At 46.6% G+C, this 24,126-nt stretch overlaps 1 protein-coding gene across 1 annotated transcript; it reads right to left on the bottom strand.

The window, feature by feature from the left end:
- Positions 1–119: 119 nt before the first annotated feature.
- Positions 120–23,889, bottom strand: LOC124278006 (cytosolic Fe-S cluster assembly factor narfl-like). The gene is given in 9 exon segments (XM_046713735.1): positions 120–835; positions 6,486–6,626; positions 8,952–9,273; positions 9,709–9,843; positions 10,328–10,418; positions 10,420–10,458; positions 10,701–10,859; positions 22,995–23,087; positions 23,785–23,889. Coding segments are annotated over 9 exon segments (1,443 nt in total). The 5' UTR covers positions 23,851–23,889; the 3' UTR covers positions 120–438.
- Positions 23,890–24,126: the final 237 nt, after the last annotated feature.

The raw sequence follows: 24,126 nt of genomic DNA, 5'->3' as shown, positions 1-24,126 counted from the left end.
TTCTACTAAATAATTTTCAAGTTATTGGTTGAACAAAAATGTCAGGGACATATGGAAAACGAGAATTCCTTGGTATAACTATATACCTTTTTCAGGTGGTATAAAAAATACAATGCATATTATCGGAGTAAAAATTATATTTTCTCAATGGAATACTTCATAATCTTCAATAAATATCAATAACTTTGATAAATAACAAGTGTGTGTAGACATGGTAGAGTGAGTGAGTGAGTGATTGCTGCAAGTCATCTCATGCAACCGAAGCCTAATGTTCAGACAACAAGGATCAACTTCACAACCTCTACCCATAAGTTTGGGCATCATTGCAACAACCATTTAGAAAAGCTATTTGGGTACCCAATTGACTGCTCATATCTAAATGAAAGACTATGCGCACAATAATTTGATGGTAGGACTTAAAGGAAAACGTGCTTTGCATCACCATTTGATTGTTAAAGCATTTGTCATTTTCTCCACCTCATGATATTTGGTATGCAGCATCTGTTTGGCTTTCTCAGTGTCACTACCACCCAGCCATTCTGTGTACAGCTTATTTATACTCTCCTCACAGAAAGGATCAACAGTCTTTTCCGAGTTGTAGAGTTCATTGACTTTGTTCAGTCTTTCTTTGGCACTGTCACCCTCCTGTTTGATCTGTCCACCACCATTAGTGCACCCTGAGGGACACGCCATGATCTCCACAAAGTCATAGGGACATTTCCCTCTCTTTACTTTCTGAACAATATTCTGAATGTTCCTGAAGCCATACGCCAAGGCCATCTTCAGTGGGGGCTTGTCGGGCACCTGTAACAATACTTCCTGAAAGTCCTGATTCCTGAAAGGAGAACAAGTAAAGTGTTATTATGTATTTGTTCAGAATAATACTACTGGGAGTGGGAATATTCACTTCAAATTGTGACAATTAACAGAAGATGATAAACATGATCTAAGTTTATGCTGTCACTAAATGCCTAACCTTTGCTGACAACATCTTCCAAATGGTATCTCCTGGCATTACTAGCCTTTCTGAGCATCTTGTACTACACATTCCTAGGTCACTGTACTTCACCTTAAGCACCAGCATGTATTCCACCTACCTGAGCACACTCTGTACCTACACAAAAACCTTGTACTGCTGTGGCATCATGTACCCTATCTACATGTGTACCTTGTACCACCTTCTGTAAACCTGTGAAGATCCGGGTTAGAATTGATCTTCAGTAACCCATGTTTGTCGTAAGAGACAACTAATGGGATTGGGTGGTCAGGCTTGTTGACTTGGTTGACACATGTCATCGGTTCCCAGTTGCGCAAATCAATGTTCATGCTGTTGATCACTGGATTCTCTGGTCCAGACTCGATTATTTACAGACCGCCGCCATATAGCTGGAATATCGCTGAGTGTGCGTAACACTAAACTCCCTCACTCCATCTTCTGTACCTTGTACTGCACCTTGAACTCAACCTGATGTTGCAGAATGTAAACCATCTATGACAGCACCGTGTTCTCCACCAGCTGTAGCGACTTGTACTCCCACCTACTTCAGCACCTTGTACTCCCACCTACTTCAGCACCTTGTACTCCCACCTACCTGAGCACCTTGTACTCCACCTACCTGAGCACCTTGTACTCCCACCTACCTGAGCACCTTGTACTCCCACCTACCTGAGCACCTTGCACTCCCACCTACCTGAGCACCTTGTACTCCCACCTACCTGAGCACCTTGTACTCCCACCTACCTGAGCACCTTGTACTCCCACCTACCTATGCACCTTGTACTCCCACCTACCTGAGCACCTTGTACTCCCACCTACCTATGCACCTTGTACTCCCACCTACCTGAGCACCTTGTACTCCCACCAACCTGAGCACCTTGTACCTCCCACCTACTTCAGCACCTTGTACTCCCACCTACCTGAGCACCTTGTACCTCCACCTACTTCAGCACCTTGTACTCCCACCTACCTGATGCACCTTGTACTTCCACCTACCTATGCACCTTGTACTCCCACCTACCTGAGCACCTTGTACTCCCACCTACCTATGCACCTTGTACTCCCACCTACCTGAGCACCTTGTACTCCCACCTACCTGAGCACCTTGTACTCCCACCTACCTATGCACCTTGTACTCCCACCTACCTATGCACCTTGTACTCCCACCTACCTATGCACCTTGTACTTCCCACCTACCTATGCACCTTGTACTCCCACCTACCTGAGCACCTTGCACTCCCACCTACCTATGCACCTTGTACTTCCACCTACCTATGCACCTTGTACTCCCACCTACCTATGCACCTTGTACTTCCCACCTACCTGAGCACCTTGTACTCCCACCTACCTGAGCACCTTGTACTCCCACCCACCTATGCACCTTGTACTCCCACCTACCTGAGCACCTTGTACTCCCACCTACCTATGCACCTTTGTACCTCCCACCTACCTATGCACCTTTGTAATTCCCACCTACCTATGCACCTTGTACTCCCACCTACCTGAGCACCTTTGTACTCCCACCTACCTATGCACTTTGTACTCCCACCTACCTATGCACCTTTGTACCTATGCACCTTGTAATTCCCACCTATGCACCTTGTACACCTACCTATGCACCTTGTACTCCCACCTACCTGCACCTTTTGCACCTCCTACCTGCACCCCCACCTACCTGAGCACCTTTGTACTCCCACCTACCTATGCACCTTTGTACTCCCACCTACCTGAGCACCTTGTACTCCCACCTACCTATGCACCTTGCCCCTCCCACCTACCTATGCATGCACCTACCTATGCACTCCTCCCACCTACCTATGCACCTTGTACCCTCCTGTACCTTGCACCTACCTGAGCACCTTTGTACTCCCCTACCTATGCACCTGCACCTTTTACTCCCACCTACCTATGCACCTTTGTACCTCCTCTCAGCACCTTTCCCACCTACCTGAGAGCACCCTTGTACTCCCACCTACCTATGCACCTTTGTACTCCCACCTACCTGGAGCATGCACCTTGTACTCCCACCTACCTACCTTGCACCTTGCATGTACTCCTACCTACCTGAGCACCTTGCACTCCCACCTACCATGCCTTGTACTCCCACCTACCTGAGCACCTTGCACTCCCACCTACCTGATGCACCTTGTACTCCCACCTACCTATGCACCTTTGCACCCTTGTACTCCCACCTACCTATGCACCTTGTACTCCCACCTACCTATGCACCTTGTACTCCCACCTACCTATGCACCTTGTACTCCCACCTACCTATGCACCTTGTACTCCCACCTACCTATGCACCTTGTACTCCCACCTACCTGAGCACCTTGTACTCCCACCTACCTATGCACCTTGTACTCCCACCTACCTGAGCACCTTGTACTCCCACCTACCTAGCACCTTGTACTCCCACCTACCTATGCACCTTGTACTCCCACCTACCTATGCACCTTGTACTCCCACCTACCTATGCACCTTGTACTCCCACCTACCTATGCACCTTTGTACTCCCCACCTACCTATGAGCACCTTTGCATTCTTCCCACCTACCCATGCACCACCCCACCTACCTGAGCACCTTGTGCACTTCCCACCTACCTGAGCACCTTTGTACTCCCACCTACCTGGAGCACCTTTGTACTCCAACCTACCTATGCACCTTTGTACCTCCCACCTACCTATGCACCTTCAGTACTCCCACCTACCTATGCACCTTGTAACTCCCACCTACCACCTTTGTACTCCCACCTACCTATGCACCTTTGTACTGTGACTCCCACCTACCTATGCACCTTTGATTCCCACCTACCTGAGAGCACCTTTAATGCACTCCCACCTACCTGAGCACCTTTGTACTCCCACCTACCTGGAGCACCTTTGTACTCACCAACCTAACCTGATGAGCACCTTTGTACTCCCACCTACCTGAGCACCTTTGTACTCCCACCTACCTGAGCACACTTTGTACTCCCACCTACCTATGCACCCCTGCATTCCCACCTACCTATGCACCTTGTACTCCCACCTACCTATGCACCTTGTACTCCCACCTACCTATGCACCTTGTACTCCCACCTACCTGAGCACCTTGCATCTCCCACCTACCTGAGCACCCTTGTACCTCCCACCTACCTGAGCACCTTGTACTCCCACCCCACTCATGCATTCCCACCTACCTGAGCACCCTCAGATTCCCACCTACCTATGCACCTTTGTACTCCCACCTACCTATGCACCTTTTGTACCTATGCACCTTTGTACTCCCACCTACCTGAGCATGCACCTTGTACTTCTACCCTACCTTCATGAGCACCTCAGTACTCCCACCTACCTATGCACCTTTGTACTTCCCACCTACCTGAGCACCTTTGTACTCCCACCTACCTGAGCACTTCTACCTACTACCTATGCACCTTTGTACTCCCACCTACCTTATGCACCTTTTGTACTCCTACCTTCACCAACCTATGAGCACCTTTGTACTCCCACCTACCTGAGCACCTTTGTACCTCCCACCTACCTATGCACCCTGCATACTCCCACCTACCTATGCACCTTGTACTCCCACCTACCTATGCACCTGTACTCCCACCTACCTGAGCACCTTGTACTCCCACCTACCTATGCACCTTGTACTCCCACCTACCTGAGCACCTTGCACTCCCACCTACCTATGCACCTTGTACTCCCACCTACCTGAGCACCTTGCACTCCCACCTACCTATGCACCTTGTACTCCCACCTACCTATGCACCTCTTTGTACTCCCACCTACCTATGCACCTTTGATTCCCACCTACCTGAGCACCTTTGTACTCCCACCTACCTATGCACCTTGTACTCCCACCTACCTATGCACCTCAGCACCTTGTACTTCCCACCTACCTATGCACCTACTCCTACCTACCTATGCACCTTTGCACTCCTTGCACTCCCACCTACCTATGCACCTTGTACTCCCACCTACCTGAGCACCTTGTACTCCCACCTACCTATGCACCTTGCACTCCCACCTACCTATGCACCTTGTACTCCCACCTACCTGAGCACCTTGTACTCCCACCTACCTATGCACCTTGTACTCCCACCTACCTATGCAGCACCTCTCCCACCTACCTATGCACCTTTGTACTCCCACCTACCTGATGCACCTTTGCACTCCCACCTACCTATGCCCTTTGTACTTCCCACCTACCTGAGCACCTTGTACTCCCACCTACCTGAGCACCTTTGTACTCCCACCTACCTATGCACCTTGCACCTCCCACCTACCTGAGCACCTTTGTACTCCCACCTACCATGCACCTTTGCACTCCCACCTACCTATGCACCTCAGATTCCCACCTACCTGAGCACCTTGTACTCCCACCTACCTATGCACCCCACTTACCTATGCTCCCACCCCTACCTGAGCACCTTGTACTCCCACCTACCTATGCACCTTTGTACACCCCACCTACCTATGAGCACCTTGTGCACCTCCCACCTACCTGAGCACCTTGTACTCCCACCTACCTGAGCACCTTCAGACTCCCACCTACCTGAGCACCTTGTACTCCCACCTACCTATGCACCTTTGCAGACTCCCACCTACCTGAGCACCTTGCACTCCCACCTACCTATGCACCTTGCACTCCCACCTACCTATGCACCTCACCTCAGATCTCCCACCTACCTGAGCACCTTGCACCCCCACCTACCTATGCACCTTTGTACTCCCACCTACCTGAGCACATTGTACTCCCACCTACCTGAGCACCTTTGCACTCCCACCTACCTGATGCACCTTGTACTCCCACCTACCTGAGCACCTTGTACTCCCACCTACCTATGCACCTTGTACTCCCACCTACCTATGCACCTTGTACTCCCACCTACCTGAGCACCTTGCACTCCCACCTACCTATGCACCTTGCACTCCCACCTACCTGAGCACCTTGTACTCCCACCAACCTGATGCACCCTTGCACTCCCACCAACCTATGCACCTTTGCACTCCCACCTACCTATGCACCTCCCACCTGTACTCCCACCTACCTGAGCACCTTGCACTCCCACCAACCTACCTGAGCACCTACCTATGCACCTTTGACTCCCACCTACCTGAGCACCTTGCACTCCCACCTACCTATGCACCCTATCCCACCTACCTGAGCACCTCCCACTCCCACCTACCTAAGCACCTTGTACTCCCACCTACCTATGCACCTTGTACTCCCACCTACCTGAGCACCTTGTACTCCCACCTACCTGAGCACCTTGTAGTCCCACCTACCTGAGCACCTTGTACTCCCACCTACCTGAGCACCTCGTACTCCCACCTTACCTATGCACCTCGTAGTCCCACCTACCTGAGCACCTTGTACTCCAAATTACCTGAGCACCTTGTACTCCAGTTGCTGTAGCACTTTGTATTCTATGTACTTGAGCACCCTGTACTACACACCTCTTGTAGCAGGATGTATACCACCTACTGCTCCACCTACCTGAGCACCTTGTACTCGACTTGCTGGAGCTCCTGGTTGCCTAGTTCCCGGGCCGCATGCCTCACAACCATCTCCAGATATCCCCCGGAACCTCCTCCAGGATGACTTGCCAGTTCATCCTCTCCCAGGCTGTTGCTGAGCCTGAGAAGTGAAACACTGAAATGGTCATCTATTTCAAAGGCAGCAAACTTGTGGTACTCAAATGAAACCAAAAAAAATTATGTTTATACATACTTTTTTTTATGTATAAAGTATTCACAACATGCTTTGGGGGAAAAGGGCGACAAAATAAAGAATTTGATGTGAATACCACGAATAAAATATCAACTTAAATGTTTTGTCATAACAAGTTTATGATAAAGCATTAAACACTTGAACAAACTGCTGAAAAAGATATAAAGGTGATTGCATGTTTATAAATCACGGGAACGTGTTCCTCAAAATTAGTCGGTTCTAACCATTCAACTTTGCACAATCAGTTTGCTTAATTACTGATTGTTACCAGTTGCTACTTTTACCTGTATTGTCTAAATGATTTGAAATTTCAAAATCTATATAATGTATCAAAAGAGAATGTATCAACCTCGTAAAAAATATGTACCATAAATTTGTCACTAAAGTACTGTCGGAAATAGAAACAAGCATTGTCACTAAGGTGACATAATCCCCCGCTGCAAATTATCAAATCAAACTTATAAAGTAATGAAAGTTTAAGTTAAATGTCAACAAAAACATGACCAGTCAACCTCTCTTGATATCTTGCTCTTTAGGTGTTCAAACACACACATATTTTCAAGACTGACTTTGACCTTGACATGAATGTCATAGTGTATGAAATATGCAAAAATAGTACTAAAGAAATTGCTTATTGAAAAACATTTAAGGGAAGTCTTGAAGGTCTGAAGAAAATCCAGTGAACCGTTCTTGAAATATCTTGCTGACAATTCAGGTTCAGATGCTGAAATCTTCAAAGTGTCGCTGTGACCTTGAAAATTAAGTGAAGGTCACCAAAATCGACTGCGCCCTGCGCCTACCCTGGATGAAGCTTGGTGTCAAATATGAAGAAACTCCAGTGAATGGTTCTTGAGGTATCTTGCCGACAAGCATAACCTGCAGCTTAATATGCTGAAATCTTCAAAGTGTCTCTGTGACCTTGAAAATTAAGTGAAGGTCACCAAAATCGACTCGGCCCTGCACCTTCCCTAGATAAAGCTTGGTTTCAAATATGAAGACAATCCAGAGAACGGTTCTTGAGATAGCTTAACATGCAGGTTTACATGCTGAAATCTTCAAAGTGTCGCCATGACCTTGAAAATGATGTGAAGGTCACCAAAATCGACTGGGCCCTGCGCCTTCCCTAGATAAAGCTTTGTATTGAATATGAAGAAAATCCAGTTAACGGTTCTTGAGATAGCTTAACATGCAGGTAAAATGTGAAAGTCCCCTTGTGACCTTGAAATGAAGTTCGGCCTAACTACAAGTCTCAGTGGTAGGGACATAAGAAATGTAGAAAAAGGACTTTACTGAGGAGAGATTAGTGCAGAAATGAGCAATGCGGTTTTTTCTAAGTCCAAAGCGATTTATTTCGAACAGACCATGGCTTTATGCAAATTGGTGTGTGACAATATTGTATTACAAAGGACACTTTTTAAATGCCCAATTTGAAATTAGACGTAGCTTCATTATAGGCTTAAAAAATAATAACTTTCATGCTAAAACTATTAAGGATGTAGCTACCATGGAGTCTCACTGTCACTATAAAAAGAAACAGATAGGAGGGTTTGTCTCAAAGCAAACCCTGGACGGGTGTCGCAGACGATCGTTGGGGTCGGGCTTGGGCATAGAGATATCAGCTAAGATAAGATCATCCTCTATTAGGGCAATTATACTGGGGAAGTACACGGCATGTCATAATAATTTACAAATAATATCCAGTCCTGTCGATCTTCGCGATCGGGTAGTCATGCCACCTAATACATTCAATACGATGCGTTTCTATGGTTATCAGGTATCATACTCTTTTACATATCTCAACATAAACTTCATGAAAGAAAGACACGTAAGATGTTAATCAAGAGATGAGGCATAGTCAACACACATGAAAAAGCACAAAACATCTTTGAGATGACCCCTTGTGCCTGTAGGCAGCATTGCATTTTATGCCAGGTGAGTCGACGGTCCGTCGTCATACCTGGCTGAGCGACCAAATTGCCAGTCTGATAGTCTGATCTATTGTTTTCAGCAGCTATTCGTATTTTTTCTAAGTTTTGCCCGATTTTACGAGTAAACATGCTTTTCTGGATATTCTATTACCCATCCCACTGAATGCCAAGTTAGGCTGAAGTGGGTTATTTCGACATTTGCTATTTGCAGTTGTGTAAATTTTAGGGATACAGAGTAACAGCTTAAAATCAGTTTTTTTCTATTTCCGACAGTACTTTAATGTCATTGTCAAATGAGGCTTACAGTGTATCGATCGACTGGCCTTCTACATCTGACAGTGCTACTCCCTCCTTCTCCAGCATCTTCTCCACCTCTCCTGACGTGATAACGCAGTCTACGTCGCGGGTCTTGTACATGTCGTTGTAGAAGTCAGCACGGGATGCCTCCAGCTTCTTATCAAAACATGGCATCACTGTCACATGATAGATCTTGTCTGGGTGCAAGTTGTGCATAGAGGCAAAGTGGTCTTTGACCAGCGACCCCATGATCTGTTGTGGTGACTTTGTGGAGCTGATGTAGGGGAGGATGTATGAGCCATGTGTCTTCTCAGCATAACAGATCCAGCCTTGAGTCAAATATTGAGAGAACTCTAATGCTGCTTTGAACAATATATCTGGATATAACACATCTTAACAGCTTCAATACAGGGAAGAAAGCCTGAACTGATTAACTGTAGGCTTTCTTCCCATAGACATCTACCACTTTGGTGAAACCCAAAGGCATGGATACAGCGCTTACAAAACCTAGAAACATTCAGGGTGAATCTGGAATTTCAAACCACAATCACTTTAAGAAATGGATTAAGAACATTTCTTCACAATTCACCTCTGGTTATCTGTAAGTTGTCACCTGTTTGACAGTATTACTTACTAATACAGGCATTCAAACCCGCAATCATAAGATTCTGGTGTGACCAAGGAACGTAGTGTCATGTCTGTGTAATGATAAATCCACAGCAAATGAATCCACCTTTACAGGGGTTCCTCTAAAACGTTCTCACCAGGACATGCTGATGCCAACATGGGGATAGCCTTCTTGTTCAGTTCAGATTCCTTGTACCTTCTTATAAACTCATGGCAAGTTTCAATCAGGCTGAAGTTCCGGGAGAAGGATGTATCAAACACGTGGTGAACACCTGAAAAATAATCGGGACATATGTAAAAAATAATTGCAAGCCAAGCATTATTAACTTAATTACCTCAATGGTTGAACTGAAATGTGTAACTTCACATAGTATTTGAGCTCCTTGTTATGTAATGTGAGTACTCAATAAGCTCAGTCCATGTCATTTGCACCTTCTCATAAATCGAGCTCAAGGAAGTATATAAAAATATGGATCGACAACCTCCTTATTACTGTGGGAGTGACGCTTCGGTGTAGGTTCTAATACTTGCTTGATAGCGATGCTCTAACATCTAACTGCCTCTCAAAGAAGCTATTCATATCTTAAGAGGAATTTATATACATGAACATCTCTGCAGGAAATCATACTCAAAACAAGGTCTTTGGCAAGATCCCTTTTGTGATGTACACAGAATATTTCGACACTGAACAGTAATCTGCAGTTCAGTTACATAATCATGATTTATATATATGTTAATACATCATTAAACACGTACCTATGCCTTTGAAGAAACCTGTGAGTTTTAGGGCAGTTTCTTGCATATTAAGTTTGTATCTAGCTGCCAGAGACGCTCTGGCCTGGGGGGCACACTGATACAACAATGGTCTTCACATCTTCCACATTGCCCTGAGAAAGAAATGCATACACCATGTACATACACTTATTGCCAATTAAACAGCCAATAAATACTAACTTACTTCTTAAACAGATTTAGACAGAAACTTTACACTCTATACATAATCAAAGTGTACAAGAATTAACGCTAAATTCCTGAAAAGTATGGCCGCTATATAGAAAGGGCTCCTCAAACCAACTGAGCCAATACAACCGAATGCTTATTGAAGTCAAATACTTCTGCTGAAATTCACCTGTTGCTGTAGTGCGTTGTTCTGCTGAAGTATACGGAACAGCTCTTCTTGGCTCTGTTGTGTAATGAGAACACTCTCTGCAGAAGTGATACAGCCACTGCAGGCCAGACAGTCATTGAGAGTTATCTTTGCTTTCTCTAGTTTCGTTTCTACACCATCCTTGAAATGAAAATGTGGAATGAATCAAGCCTCTTATTTATTTCTGATAATGGAATACTTCCAATCCTTTTCAAACATGGTAATGCCAAAAATACAATTTTCAAAGTACATAAAAGTTACAATAGAAATATTTAACTCCTAAACATTAATATTATGAAATAAATAATCCCAAGTATATTCAAGCACCTTTTCACATGTGAGAAATACACTGTAATGACTTAATGTGACCTGCATATTGTAATTATATGTAACACCAATTATACTAATACATAAACCTGCTTGAAAGTTTCACTTTCAAAGCTAAAATGACAACAATATGGATACAATTTACCATAGTCAGGGATAAATTATTTGATGAAAATATAATTTTCTGAATAAAAATGTAATTTTCTGAATAAAAATGTAATTTTCTGAATAAAATTGATATTTTATACTTATCCTGACTCATGTTCTTTTGCGTGTCTTCTTCTTCTTGCGAACATAGTGGAACACTTGTATCTCCTTAATTGAAGCTCCCTTCAATGTAAAATCACTAATTATAACGTTCTGTTAAAAAGTTAAGTACTGCGACATCTCTGTCTTGTGGATGTCTGTGCGAATGCCTTCGCTCAGGCTCGGTAATGACATATAGCGTTCTGTTGATAATATAAATACTGCAACGTTTCTGCGTTGTGTATGGCCTGTACGAATGCCTTCGCGTAGGCTTGTAGACAGCATGTGGCGTACAGTTGATAGACAAGTACTGCGATGTCTCTGCTTCGCTCGATAAATCGGCGAGGTGATCGACGTGGTGAATAGCCCGACGAACTGTGCTTGTAGGGTGACCTGTAGCTCCGCGAAGGTCCTAATGAATCCCTCGACGAACTATAGGACGAAGATGTCTTGTAAACTGTAACTGACATCCTTCGCGAAGGGCTTCGCAAAGGCTCATCTGAGTCCGTACTTGGGGAGTGATGACTGGTTCTCTGTGAACGCTTACGCGAACGCTTGTCGTCTGATTCTGTATCCGGGGATGGAAGAATTCTCCTTCGCGAATGTCTTCGCGAACGCTGAATCCGTATCTGTGAGTAGATCTACGATGTGAATGACGAAGAGATCAACGTGGAGACCGGCGAGGAGATCGACTCGGAAAAGGGCGTGACGGGCTGATAGCTTCGCGATGCTCTCGGTGAATCCCTCGATGACCTTCTAGACGAAGATACATTGGAGTCTGTAACTGGTGCCCTTCGCGAAGCTTCATCTGAGTCCGGTCCTGGGAAGTGACGACTTGACCTTCGCGAAGCTTCATCTGAGTCCGGTCCTGGGAAGTGACGATTTGACCTTCGCGAAGGCTGGGTCCAGGGATAAAGGATCTTCCTTTTGCGAACCTCTGACCTAGTTGTCCTTCGTGAAGGCCTTCGCGAGAGTCCCGTCCTGAATGACATCACTTGGCGGCGGCTTCTAGTGGTGAAGTGAGTTGTCCTTCGCTGAGGCTGGGTCCAGGGAAGGCCTTCGCTAATGCTGAACATCTGGGTCTGAACATCTGGGTGGAGGTGGGCTGTGACGACCTTTCGCCGAAGGTGGCTTCCCTCAACGATGGTTTCGTAGCAGTCGCGGCTGACAGGGGGTCCCTCTGATGTGACGTCTACGTTGGAGCCTTCGCGAAGGCTCGTGGCTGGTTGCCTCTCCAGACCGTAGCGGTCTTACATCATCTTCATAATCTGACGCATCAGGTCGTCTTGGACGATCTGTGATGAAGTAGTTGCTGCCCTATCTGTTGGTAGCGACGGGACCCTCAGGAAGATCATCGGACATCAGCGTTGGTACATCAGGCTGCATGTTGATCTGCGCAGACATCACTGTTGCCGACGTCGGTTATTCTTTTGATGTACATCAGGTATGATGATCGGCTGATCATCATACAGGCCCAAAACTGCGACGGGAACAATCTTGGCTGAGAAAGTCCTAGTAGACTTCGTTGATTTCCCCTCAGAGGTCGACGCTGCCCTGGGGGTGCGGAGTCTGCGTTGAGATGAAGTAGAAGCCCTCTAGTCTTCGGCTGCTTAAGCGACCGGGATGTCTGGGGAAGCAGGACGCTTCTTGGAGACGACGGACTACGCCCCGCCTCTCCACCACTCTAGCGGAACACCAGACGTGAGGGGGGTCGACCAACAGCAGTAGACTGGCGAGGGGTTCAGGTGTATCTGTCATGGCTAGACTCTGCTACGTGACCTATCTGCTGCGCGTCTCAAACGCAAAGTAAATATTTATTAAAGGCAGAATTGGATAAATTAGTACAGCAACTGCAACGTGAAGAAAATGAACATGGCGCAGTACAGCTAGGGCATATTAAATGCGGATCAGCAGCAGAAAAAACGTAACCTGCAAACAGTACAGATTTTCATCAACGTAATCCACTGAACAATCACGGCATCCCATGAATAAACAGTAGAAACACGAATAAATATCAATACATAACTGTTGAAGGAGTTTCGTTACTCTTGTGAATAACCAGGGGGCCGATGATATTCCAAATGGGAGTACTTTCCATTGATAATGCAGCCCGTCTAGTGTAAACCGTAGGTATTTCCTGGATTCGGGATGTGTAGATAAGCATCCTGCAGATCTATACTGGCCATGTAGTCAATGGGACGAACTAGGTGCCGGTAGATGTATCATGCTAAACGTTGGTGGTTTGCGTAGATAATCTCTGTTGAATGTGCTCATGTTGTAAATGAGTCTGTATTTCTCCTTGGAGTTTTTCTTGGGCACTAGGAAAACTGGGGAGTAGAAGCCTGGTTCGATGTTTACTTGATCTAGTACTTCTATGGCCTGCTTGGTTAGGAGAGATGTAACAGCCTCTCTTAACTTTGGTAGTTGTTGCGCCTGGAAGTCGAACTTGTGAGGGCTGACTGTCAGCGGAGGCGTGGCCTGTAGTTGGATTCGATATCCGTGTTGAAGAATGTTGGAGACATATGGGTCTTGTAACATTCCCCAGTTCTCCCAGTGCAGTTGAAGGCGTCCACCCACTTGTGACGGTTGTACTGGAACGGCTGGGGGTGGAAGACTCCAGTCGTTCCGAACCTGTCTTTCATCGTTTATAGTTGCGGGAACCTCTGGGTGCCCTGCCTCTTCCTGATCCTCCTCTGTAGTTGCCATATGGGCGACGAAAAGAATCTTTTCCTCTGGAGCTGGCCATCTTCCTATCCCGTGCTTTCTGTAATCCAGTGAATTTAGATTTCCCTGAATATCTCTGTGAAGTCTGCCTGATGACGCTGGCTAGCGTGTCCATCGACTTTATCATAAGGACTTCTCTAGAATCCTTGGTTACTTCTTTACAAACTTTCCTCCGTCGAATATGGATGGCGTAGACCACGGGGCTGTGTAGAGTGGAGCTGAAAACGGCTCACCCCAGCTGCAGGAAGCGAGGAGGCCTTGACGACGAGCCAGAGTTAGCGCTGCAGAGACGGATGTGAGATGATCCGTTAGAAACTGCTGGTCCTTCTGCATAAGTAGGGCCGAGTAGATCATTCTGTCATCCTCAGATGTCGAATCTCGAAATCTGGTGATAAGAGTCTCATTGATCGTTCTAGATCTATTAAGGCCGAAGAACATTCGCCTTGTCATGATTTCTATCTGAACCAGCTTGCGGTCGTCAATCTTATAGTTCTTATTCTTGACATCGTTGATTACTTTTTAGTTATCATCGATCTCTTGTGCCTTGAAAAAGGGGTCCATATTATGGGTTGAGAACTTCTTTGCGTTGAACTGTGGTAAGTGTGGCGCTTGGACTTTAGTGGCCTTATGGAAGGCTCTGTCCAGATTCTGTGGGACCGTAGCAATCGGGTCGATCGGAGGAAGGGTGATGGTGTCTGCATCGTCCTCCCTCATAAGGTAAGTGTGGGCCTCATTACCGTTCTTGGAAGGTGAAGATAGGTCCAGGTTGTTAACCATCCAATATCGTATTTCAGCGTCGGAGAAAATGATGCCTCCATCATCTTCTATAACGGGATCGCTGATAAGAGGTTGATGCTCTTCCGATGGTGACCTGTATGCTTCTACTGCTGTGCAGGGTGACGTTAATGGAGACCTGACTTGGGACTTCCGTGAAGACTTGTGCGGCGAACGGTGTGGTGACCTGCAAGGAGATCGATGTGGTGACCTGCGAGGAGATCGGCGAGGTGATCGGCATGGAGAACGGCAAGGAGATCGTCTTGGTGAACGGCCTGACGAGCTGCGTCTATATGGTGACCTTCGTGGAGATCTATGTGGTGAATGTTGATAGCTTCGCGAAGCTCTTGTGAAATCCCTCGATGACCTTCTAGATGAAGATGACTTGGAGCCTGTAACTTGTGCCCTTCGCGAAGCTTCATCTGAGTCCGGTGCTGGGGAGAGACGACTTGACCTTCACGAAGGCTTTCGTGAAGGTTGGGGGTCCGAGTCAGAGTCCGGGGATGAGATGATCTTCCTTCTCGCGCCTTTTCGCGAGTGTTGATCATCAGAGTCCGAGGTAGGTGACGATCTAGAAGCCCTTCGCGAAGGCCTTTACGAAGGCTGTACATCAGGGTCCTTCGCCGAGGTGGTCTGTGACTTCCTTCGCGGAGGTGGCTTTGAAGTGGCCGCTACGTTGACAGGGGGGTCCCTCTGGGGTTTCGTCTACGTTGGAGCCTTCGAAGGCTCAGGTTCTGGGCTGGTTGTCTCTCCAGTCTGTGTCGGTCCTCCATCATCTTCATGATCTGCCGCATCAGGTCGTCTGGGACGGTCTGTGAAGATGTAGTCGGTGCCCTCTCTGCGTTGGTAGTGACGGGGCCCTCAGGAAGATCGTCAGACATCAGCGTTGGTACATCAGGCTGCATGGAGATCTGCGCTGACGTCACTGTTGCCGACACCGGTCGTTTCTTGTGGCGTAGATCGGGTATGATGATCGGCTGTTAATACAGTAACTGCAACGTGAAGAATATGCACATGGCGTAGTACAGCTAGGGCATATTAAATGCGGATCAGCAGCAGAAAAACGTAATCTACAAATAGTACAGATTTTCATCAACGTAAACTTGCTGAACAATCACGGCGTCCCGTGAATAAACAGCAGAAATACGATTAATTATCAATACATAATTGTTGAAGGATACTAGCTACACCTCTATAGTAAACTATAAGAGGTAACTAACTAAGAATAATCAAAGGATATAGTGTGTAGAGAGACACAGGCGCTCTCACATCCTGCTCACTGGGCGAAGAAGGAGAGAGTGAAGCATGAGGCCAGAGGGTGGCGTCTCCTTTCCCGCGCAATGGAAGAGGGAGGCAACTCGTGGTGAGTACTAATTAGTGATTTTACATTGAAGGGAGCTTCAATTAGGGAGATACAAGTGTTCCACTATGTTCACAAGAAGAAGAAGACAAGCAAAAGAGCATGAGTCAGGATAAGGAAAAATTTGATATTTTATACTTATCCTGACTCATGCTTATTTGCTTGTCTTCTTCCTCTTGCGAACATAGTGGAACACTTGTATCTCCTTATTGAAGCTCCCTTCAATAAAACGTACGTAAAATCACTACTCACCAGAGTTATCTCTGTTTCCGGTTTTGGCGGGAAATGTGGCGCCACTGTTTTCCCACGCTTCACTCTCTCCTGATAATGAGCCCGACACTTGAATTTGCAGGGAAATCCAAAGTGTCTAGTGGGGAGGTTGGGAGGGCTTACCTCATGAGTCAGGATAAGTATAAAATATAAATTTTATTCAGAAAATTACATATTTTCCTTATCCTGACTCATGCTTATTTGCTTGTAGAATCCGACGGATTTGGAGGTAGGAAAAATACTTTAGGATTTCATGTAGTGATTTACGTCAATATATACCCCCCTATGGGAACTCCGTATTGGCACTGTGCTAATTTCTGGTGCTGTTTGTGACCCTGTCCTTTCAGCTGCCTTTTTGATGGGGGGACCACAATTGTTAACTTTTGGTCCTTTCTGTTAACATTTATATGTGGATTTTGCGACTCAATTTCTTGATGCAAGCATCAAGTGGAGAAGCGACCCTTTCCTGTACGAGTATTCTTACAAGTACCAGGGTTCGACACTCATGCTTGTCCGCTTGCCCGTGGCAAGTACTAATTAATCAGGGCAAGTAAAATTGCTAAAAGGCTTGCCCGAGTGGCAAGTACATATTTTTTCAACTTCTAACCTCAATTCACTGTGTGGTCGTGTTTACAAATTGCCAAAAGCAACGGCAGACTTCATTGGCTGGGACTGTTTTCCTTTTACCATCACGAGTGACGTGATTGGGTGTTTAGTTTCAATGCAAACTCCTTGTCTCGCTAACGCGTAACATGGGGCAAGTAGTATCTGTGATGGGCAAGTAGTTTAACTTTTCTACTTGCCCTCTGGGCAAGTGGGAGAAATCAGTGAGTGTCAAACCCTGAAGTACTGGGTCATATCACTTATGCTAGTCTTTAGACGTGCATTTAGACTTAAGCAGAACTCTGCTGAGTGTAGGCTTGGTAAGTCATGTGATAAAAAAGCGAGACTTCGTCTCAGCGTCTTTGAGGAACTGTCAACTGTTGTGCGACAACCAGTGGGCCGAAATGATGAATGCCTGAGACGTCCTCGGTGGCGATATCTCTCAAGTAGACAGTTCTGATCCAGATTGATATCGTAGTGCGGGAGACCTCCGTCTGTGTCACTGTCGATATCGGGACGAAAAGTCGCTTGAACTTGCGTCTCCTAGTTCTGGATCATTGTAAATATATTTTCAATGCTGTCACTGGGCACAAAGATAAGTCATGCGTATCTTGTGGTCCGAGGATGGAGGATAATGCTGGGACGTGGAATTGTCTGTCCGGTTGACCTGGCAGTTGATTCTTTGCGATGAAATCCCATCGTAGTCCCATATGCACTGTGTTTTGATTTTCATCAAACCGTGTTCTCTCGTAGTCTAGAGCATGTATTTCCGACATCCTGGCTGCTGTTGCTAGGGATAGCAGGAACAGCGTCTTTTGTGTCAAGAATTCGAAGGATGTCGTCTCTAATGGTTCGTAGACGTCACTGGTGAGATGTCGTAGAACAACGTTGAGGTCCCACGCCGGAGCTTTGAATCTCTGTTGTTGGTCCTCCAATTTGTAAGAGCGTAACAAGGCCAGTAACTCTGGTACTTTCGTTAGCTTGCCACCTGTCCTCATAGTGATGACTGAGCTCAATGCCGCTAGGTATGTTGAAAGCGTAGACCCTTTTAGCCGCTTTGTTTGCCGTAGGTGACAAAGGTAGTCCGCCACTTGAGGGTGTGATGCTTTTCTAGCTGAAAACCCGTTTCTGGCAGCATATGTCTCGAAGCTTCACCACTTGTCGTCGTACAAGTTGCGTGTAGACTTGTGTAAAGCTAGTGTCAATGCTTTCGCTGCTCTGGCGGAGTACCCTCTCTTGTTCAAGCATGACTTGATACAGTCCACACGTGTAGTTGGAATGTCCCTGGCTGTCGCCGGCGCTCTGCTTTGTGTGAGGATGTATGCGAGTAGATTCGACCACTCTGGGAGTTACAGCTGTGGTGGTCCTAGTTTTTGTATGAGAATGGGGAACCACATTCTCGCTGGCCAGTAGGGCGCGACCAAAATCTGTTGGAGGTTCCTGGTCCAGCTGATTTTCTGCAACACCCTCGGTTATAGCGCTGGCGGTGGAAACGCGTACGCGTTGAGACCTTCCCAGGATATGCTGAGAGCGTCCGCTGCCCACGCTTCGTGGATCTGGTACTGGAGAGACGAATGTTGTCAGCTGATTGTTGAAACGTGTGGCTTAAGAGGTCTATCAGCGGGGCTCCTATCTCCTTGATGATCTGTTTGAAGATCTCGGGATGTAGCATCCTATCCGGCGGAGATGGTTGAGTTGGACGGGAGAGTGCGTCTGCTATGACATTCCTGGCTCCTGGAATGTGGCATGCTCTTATGTGGATGTTCAGATCGTCCATTAGGTCGAACAGTTGAAAGCAGAGGTCCAGCAGGTTCAATGATCGTGTTGATCCTTGCTTGTTTATGTAGAACGCCACTGTGGAGTTGTCCGTGTGTACCATGAGATGCGCATTCTGTAGAATGTTGCTCCAATGGAGTATGGCGTTGACGACTGCTTTCATTTCCAGCATGTTGATGTGCAGACTTTTCTCTTCCTTGGTCCATTTCCCCGGTTGCCACATCGTTGTCGAGATGTGCTCCCCAACCTTGGAGTGACGCGTCCACATACAGATGAGTCTTGCACTCCGGCTCTGCTAGATAGATGCCTTCGCAGACATTCGCTCTCTGGGTCCACCATAGTAGATGAGGTCTGAGGTAGTCCGTGAGACCGAAGGGTTCTGGGTCGTCGAGATGAGCATTGATGAGGACCTGTAACGGGCGTAGCTGTAATCTCCCTCTGGCTGTCATGTCTTGTGTAGACGTGAGGAGACCCAACAGACTGTGCCACTGTCGTAGTGGCCACGGAGAGAGTAGGGCTTGTGGGATTGTCTGTTGAATCTTGAGCCATCGGTCCTCTGGTACGACGATGCGGTTCTGCGTCGTGAGAAATCTCATGCCTAGGAACTGCAGGTCCTGCGTAGGTTCTAGGTCCGACTTGAGTAGATTCACTAACCACCCCAGCTGTGTAAGCAGTTTGATGGTAAAATTCAACTGTAGTCTGAGATGCTTGGGATCTTGATGTACTTGAATCCCGTCGTCGAGGTAAAAGGCACTGCGTAGACCTCGATGATGTAGATATATGACTATGGGTTTCGTCACCCTTGTAAACAACCAAGGGGCCGATGATATTCCAAATGGCAGGACCTTCCATTGGTAATGTAGCCCGTCCAGTGTAAACCTGAGGTACTTCCTCGAGTCTGGATGTACAGGAATATGCAGGTAGGCGTCCTGTAGATCTATGCTGGCCATGTAGTCCATCGGACGGACGAGGTGGATTAGTTGAGGTAGATGTATCATGCGGAACTTGGGAGGTCTGCTCAGATATTCTCTGTTGAACGTGCTCATATTGTAGATGAGTCGGAACTTTTCTTTGGAGTTTTTCTTGGGCACTAGGAAAACTGGAGAGTAGAACCCTGGCGTGATGTTGGTTTGATCCACGACCTCTATGGCTCGCTTTACTAGTAGAGATAAGACCGCCTCTCGTAACATCTCTATCTGATGAGTCTTGAAGTCGAACTTGTGATGGTCGACTGTAAGCCGTGGAGCGGCCTGTAGTTGTATGCGATATCCGTTTCTTAGGATGTTGGATATAAACGGATCTTGAAGTATTCCCCAGTTTTGCCAGTGTAGTTGAAGGCGTCCACCCACTTGTGAAGGTTGTACAGGAACGGCTGGGGGTGGAAGGCTCCAGTCGTTCCGAACCCTTCTTTCATCGTCGATAACTCTTGGCGCCTCTGGGTGCCCTGCCTCGTCCGGACCTTGCTCTGTAGTTGCCGGCTGGGCGACGAAAGGAACTTTTTCCGCCTCTGGAGCTACCCACTGTCTTGTCCCGTGCTCTCTGTATCCCAGGAAACTTGGACTTGCCCGAGTAGAGCTGGGATGTTTGCCTGATGACGCTGGCCAGAGTATCTATGGACTTGATCATAAGGACCTCCCTTGAGTCTTTGGTAACTTCCTTGGCAGCCTCGTCGATTCCAGCGAAGATGGAAGGAGTTGTGTAGAGTGACTTGGTAAAGTGGTCACTCCAACTGCAGGAGGCGAGGAGACCTTGTCGACGTGCCAGTGTCAGCGCTGTGGAGATGGATGAGAGATGGTCTGTCATAAACTGTTGGTCCTTCTTCTGCATAAGGAGGGCAGAATATATCATCCTATCTTCTTCCGCAGTAGAGTCTCGGAATTTAGCTATGAGCGTTTCGTTGACTGCCCTTGATCTGTTGAGGCCGAAGAACATGAGCCTGGACATAGTTTCAACTTGTGCCAACTTTTTGTCTTCAATGTTGTAAGACTTGGCCTTGGCATCACTGATGACTTTGAAGTTCTCATCGATGTCCTGTGCCTTCAGGAATGGATCCATGTTGTGGAAGGAGAACTTTTTGGCGTTGAACTGTGGTAGATGCGGCGCCTGGGCTTTTGTGGCTGACTTGAAGGTTGCATCCAGGTTCTCGGGGAACGCTGTGATCGGATCAATCGGAGGGAGAGTGACCGTGTCGACATCATCATCCTGCATGAGATAGGTGTGAGCCGGATTATCATCCTTAGATAGTGATGCCAAATCTAGACCGTTGGCCATCCAGTAGCGTATTTCAGCGTCCGAAAAGATGATTCCGCCGTCATCCTCAATGACAGGAGTGTTGAGTAAGGGACGTTGATCCTCCTCCGATGGTGATCGAGGTGGAGTCCTTTGCGACTGCGGTGACCTATGTGGAGACCTGCGCGGAGACCTGCGTGGAGATCGGCGTGGCGAGTGGCCCGGCGAACTGCGTCTGTAGGGTGACCTCTGCGGAGATGAGCAACTGTAGGTTCGCGAATGTCTTGGCGAATCCCTCGACGATCTGCGTGATGCAGAAGATGTCTTGGATACTGTATCTGAAGTCCGAACGCTGATCATCTGATTTCGCATCTGGGGAATGGCGACTGGTCCTTCGCGAACGCTGGTCGTCCGATTCTGTATCCGGGGATGGGCGATTCCTCCTTTGCGAACACCTTCGTGAATGCTGATCGTCCGAATCCGTAGCAGGCGATGACCGAGTCGTTCTTCGTGAATGCCTTCGCGGATGCTGATCGTCCGAGTCCGTCGCAGGGGATGGTTGAGTCGACCTCCGCGCAGGCTGGTCCTGCAGTGTAGATCTGCTGCCAGACGTCACGTTGATGGAGGGCCCCTCAGAGACGACGTCTGCGTTGGAGCCTTCACGAAGGCTCAGGACCTCTTTGTGGGCTGGCTGTGACTTCTTCTCCAGGCCGTAACGCTGCTCCATCATCTCCATGATTTGTTGGGAGAACTGCTGCATAAAATCCCCGGGGTTGAAGGTCTGCGGTGGTAGTAGCGCTGCCCTTTCTGCGGTGATAGCGACGTGGCCCACAGGACGCTCATCTGTTGTCAGCGTAGATATCTCGGGTTGCGTGGAGACCGTAGCTGAGACTGGTCTTTTCTTGGGACGAACCTCTGGGATGATGATCGGTTGATCATCGTAGAGTCCCTGTTCTGTCAACGGGACAATCTCGGCTGAGAAAGTCCGTGTTGTCTGCGCTGACTTCCCCGTGGTGGTCGATGACGCCCTGGGGGTGCGGAGTCTGCGCTGGGTGGTTGACCATTTCCGAGTCTTAGGCTGAGACGACGGGATGTCCGGAGTAGCAGGTCTCTCTTCTTGGATGTGGCGGACTTCGTCCCACGCCTCTCCTCCGAGGGAAACTCCAGCGGAACACCAGACCGAAGGGGGGCGTCAGACAGCAGTTGACTGGTGAGGGACTCTGCTGATTTATCCATGACTGGACCAACCCGTCTAGACCTATCTGCAGCACGTCTAAGGACGGAAAGAAGGTATTTATTAAATGCACAAGTAGTTAAATGCTTGCAATTAATGCAGCGGGAGCTGAAAGAACTTGGTACCGTGCAGCTAGGGCACAATTGATGAGGGTCAGTAGCAGAGAAACATAATCTACAATTGGAACAGTTTTTCATGAACGTAAACAACTGAACAAACACGGACTAACCCGTGAATAAACAGTGCTAAATACGATTAAATATGAAACCATATTGTTGAAAGATACTAGCTAAACCTCTATAAAGTATAATAGAGGTGACTAAGTAAGTAATAAAAGGATATAGTGCCGTATAGGAGACACAGGCGCTCTCACAACCTGCTCACAGGGCGAAGAAGGAGAGAGTGAAGCTTGGGAAAACAGTGGCGCCAGTTTTCCCGCCAAAACCGGAAACAGAGATAACTCTGGTGAGTAGTGATTTTACGTACGTTTTATTGAAGGGAGCTTCAATAAGGAGATACAAGTGTTCCACTATGTTCGCAAGAGGAAAAAGACAAGCAAATAAGCATGAGTCAGGATAAGGAAAAATTGAAACTTGTTGCAGTTAGCATGCTTTTAAAAAGACAAACATGCAGTTCAGGCAGTCCAGTCTTCGTTCTTGACAGCTTGTAACTGACCATGTTCTAACACTGAAATGTACTGAAAATGGTGTATAATGGTGTCGGTTATGCTTACATCAGTGATTGATGAGTAACTTCCGTCATCACCTATCTGTATTTTCCCAACTTTCCCTACTTTTCTTTCTACTTTGACCGGTTTTATGCATTCCTGAAACAGACAATCAATTTGAGTCATTCTGCATATCAAGAGAGAAAACAAATACAATCACGGTAAGGGACACCAGAGGTTAGCAAAGCTCCCTGCCAGCTGCTAGATGCATCTCAGAAACCTTTCGAGAACAGTGTCTCTAAAAGAAGTCGAAATATTTAGATATGTAACCTGGGCACAGTTAACAACATATAAAACAGAGTTTTAAATTCACAGAACTGGCATGAATATCCCGCACAAAAAAACATCAAAACTTACAACTTTACGCCAACTTACATATGCGTTTATTGTTATAACAATCTATTTTGATATCAAAACAACATGACACAGCGAAATCTTGTCGTCTCTAAAGGATTCATTGTTCAACGTGGGATAAACTTTCTATTTATCATATTGCGAGACAAACACAGTTCTCCTTTTCTTTTGCCAGCATTTATAGTATCAGTGATATTGTTTTTACAAGGAAAGATTAATCCAAACGTTGGAAAAGATCTGTCGATTTTCACATCAAACAGGCTTATCCCATGACCATGTGTGTCCGACTGTCAGTCAAAGTGTGGGTCATCAGCTGGCATGACTTACGTTACAAATTTTGGTTACATAAACTTTCTATTCTTAGAAATGTGGATCAAATGGCACGATGGGTTAAACACTCCTAAACATATTGATTTTACAACTAACTGTGATTGTCAACAACCTGTGATGGTGTAATGAAATCATCTAAGTCAGTTAACTGAAGTGCTCCACTGAACTGAGAGGCCATGTTGATTTTCTGGAAATGTGTAGATGCTATTTAGACGACAACGTATTTCTGTGCAAAACTATCTGCATTACATTTTGTTGAATATATCGAAATAACATATTCGTATTAATGTTAATATATCTTACTATAATGTATAAAACTATATAAAGGACCATTTTGAAAATATATGCTCTTAATAATAAAAATAACTTATAATCGTGTTCATAAATGTAATTAGTTCTACCTTAGTGAATGTATGAAAATAGCTCAACAAATGAAAGGGGTTCATATCTATTA

Source organism: Haliotis rubra, unplaced genomic scaffold (genome assembly GCF_003918875.1).
Source record: "Haliotis rubra isolate DU_JTF1 unplaced genomic scaffold, ASM391887v1 Scf23, whole genome shotgun sequence".
NCBI classification, from domain to species: Eukaryota; Metazoa; Mollusca; class Gastropoda; order Lepetellida; family Haliotidae; genus Haliotis; species Haliotis rubra.
This window is presented reverse-complemented; position numbering and strand designations above follow the sequence as displayed.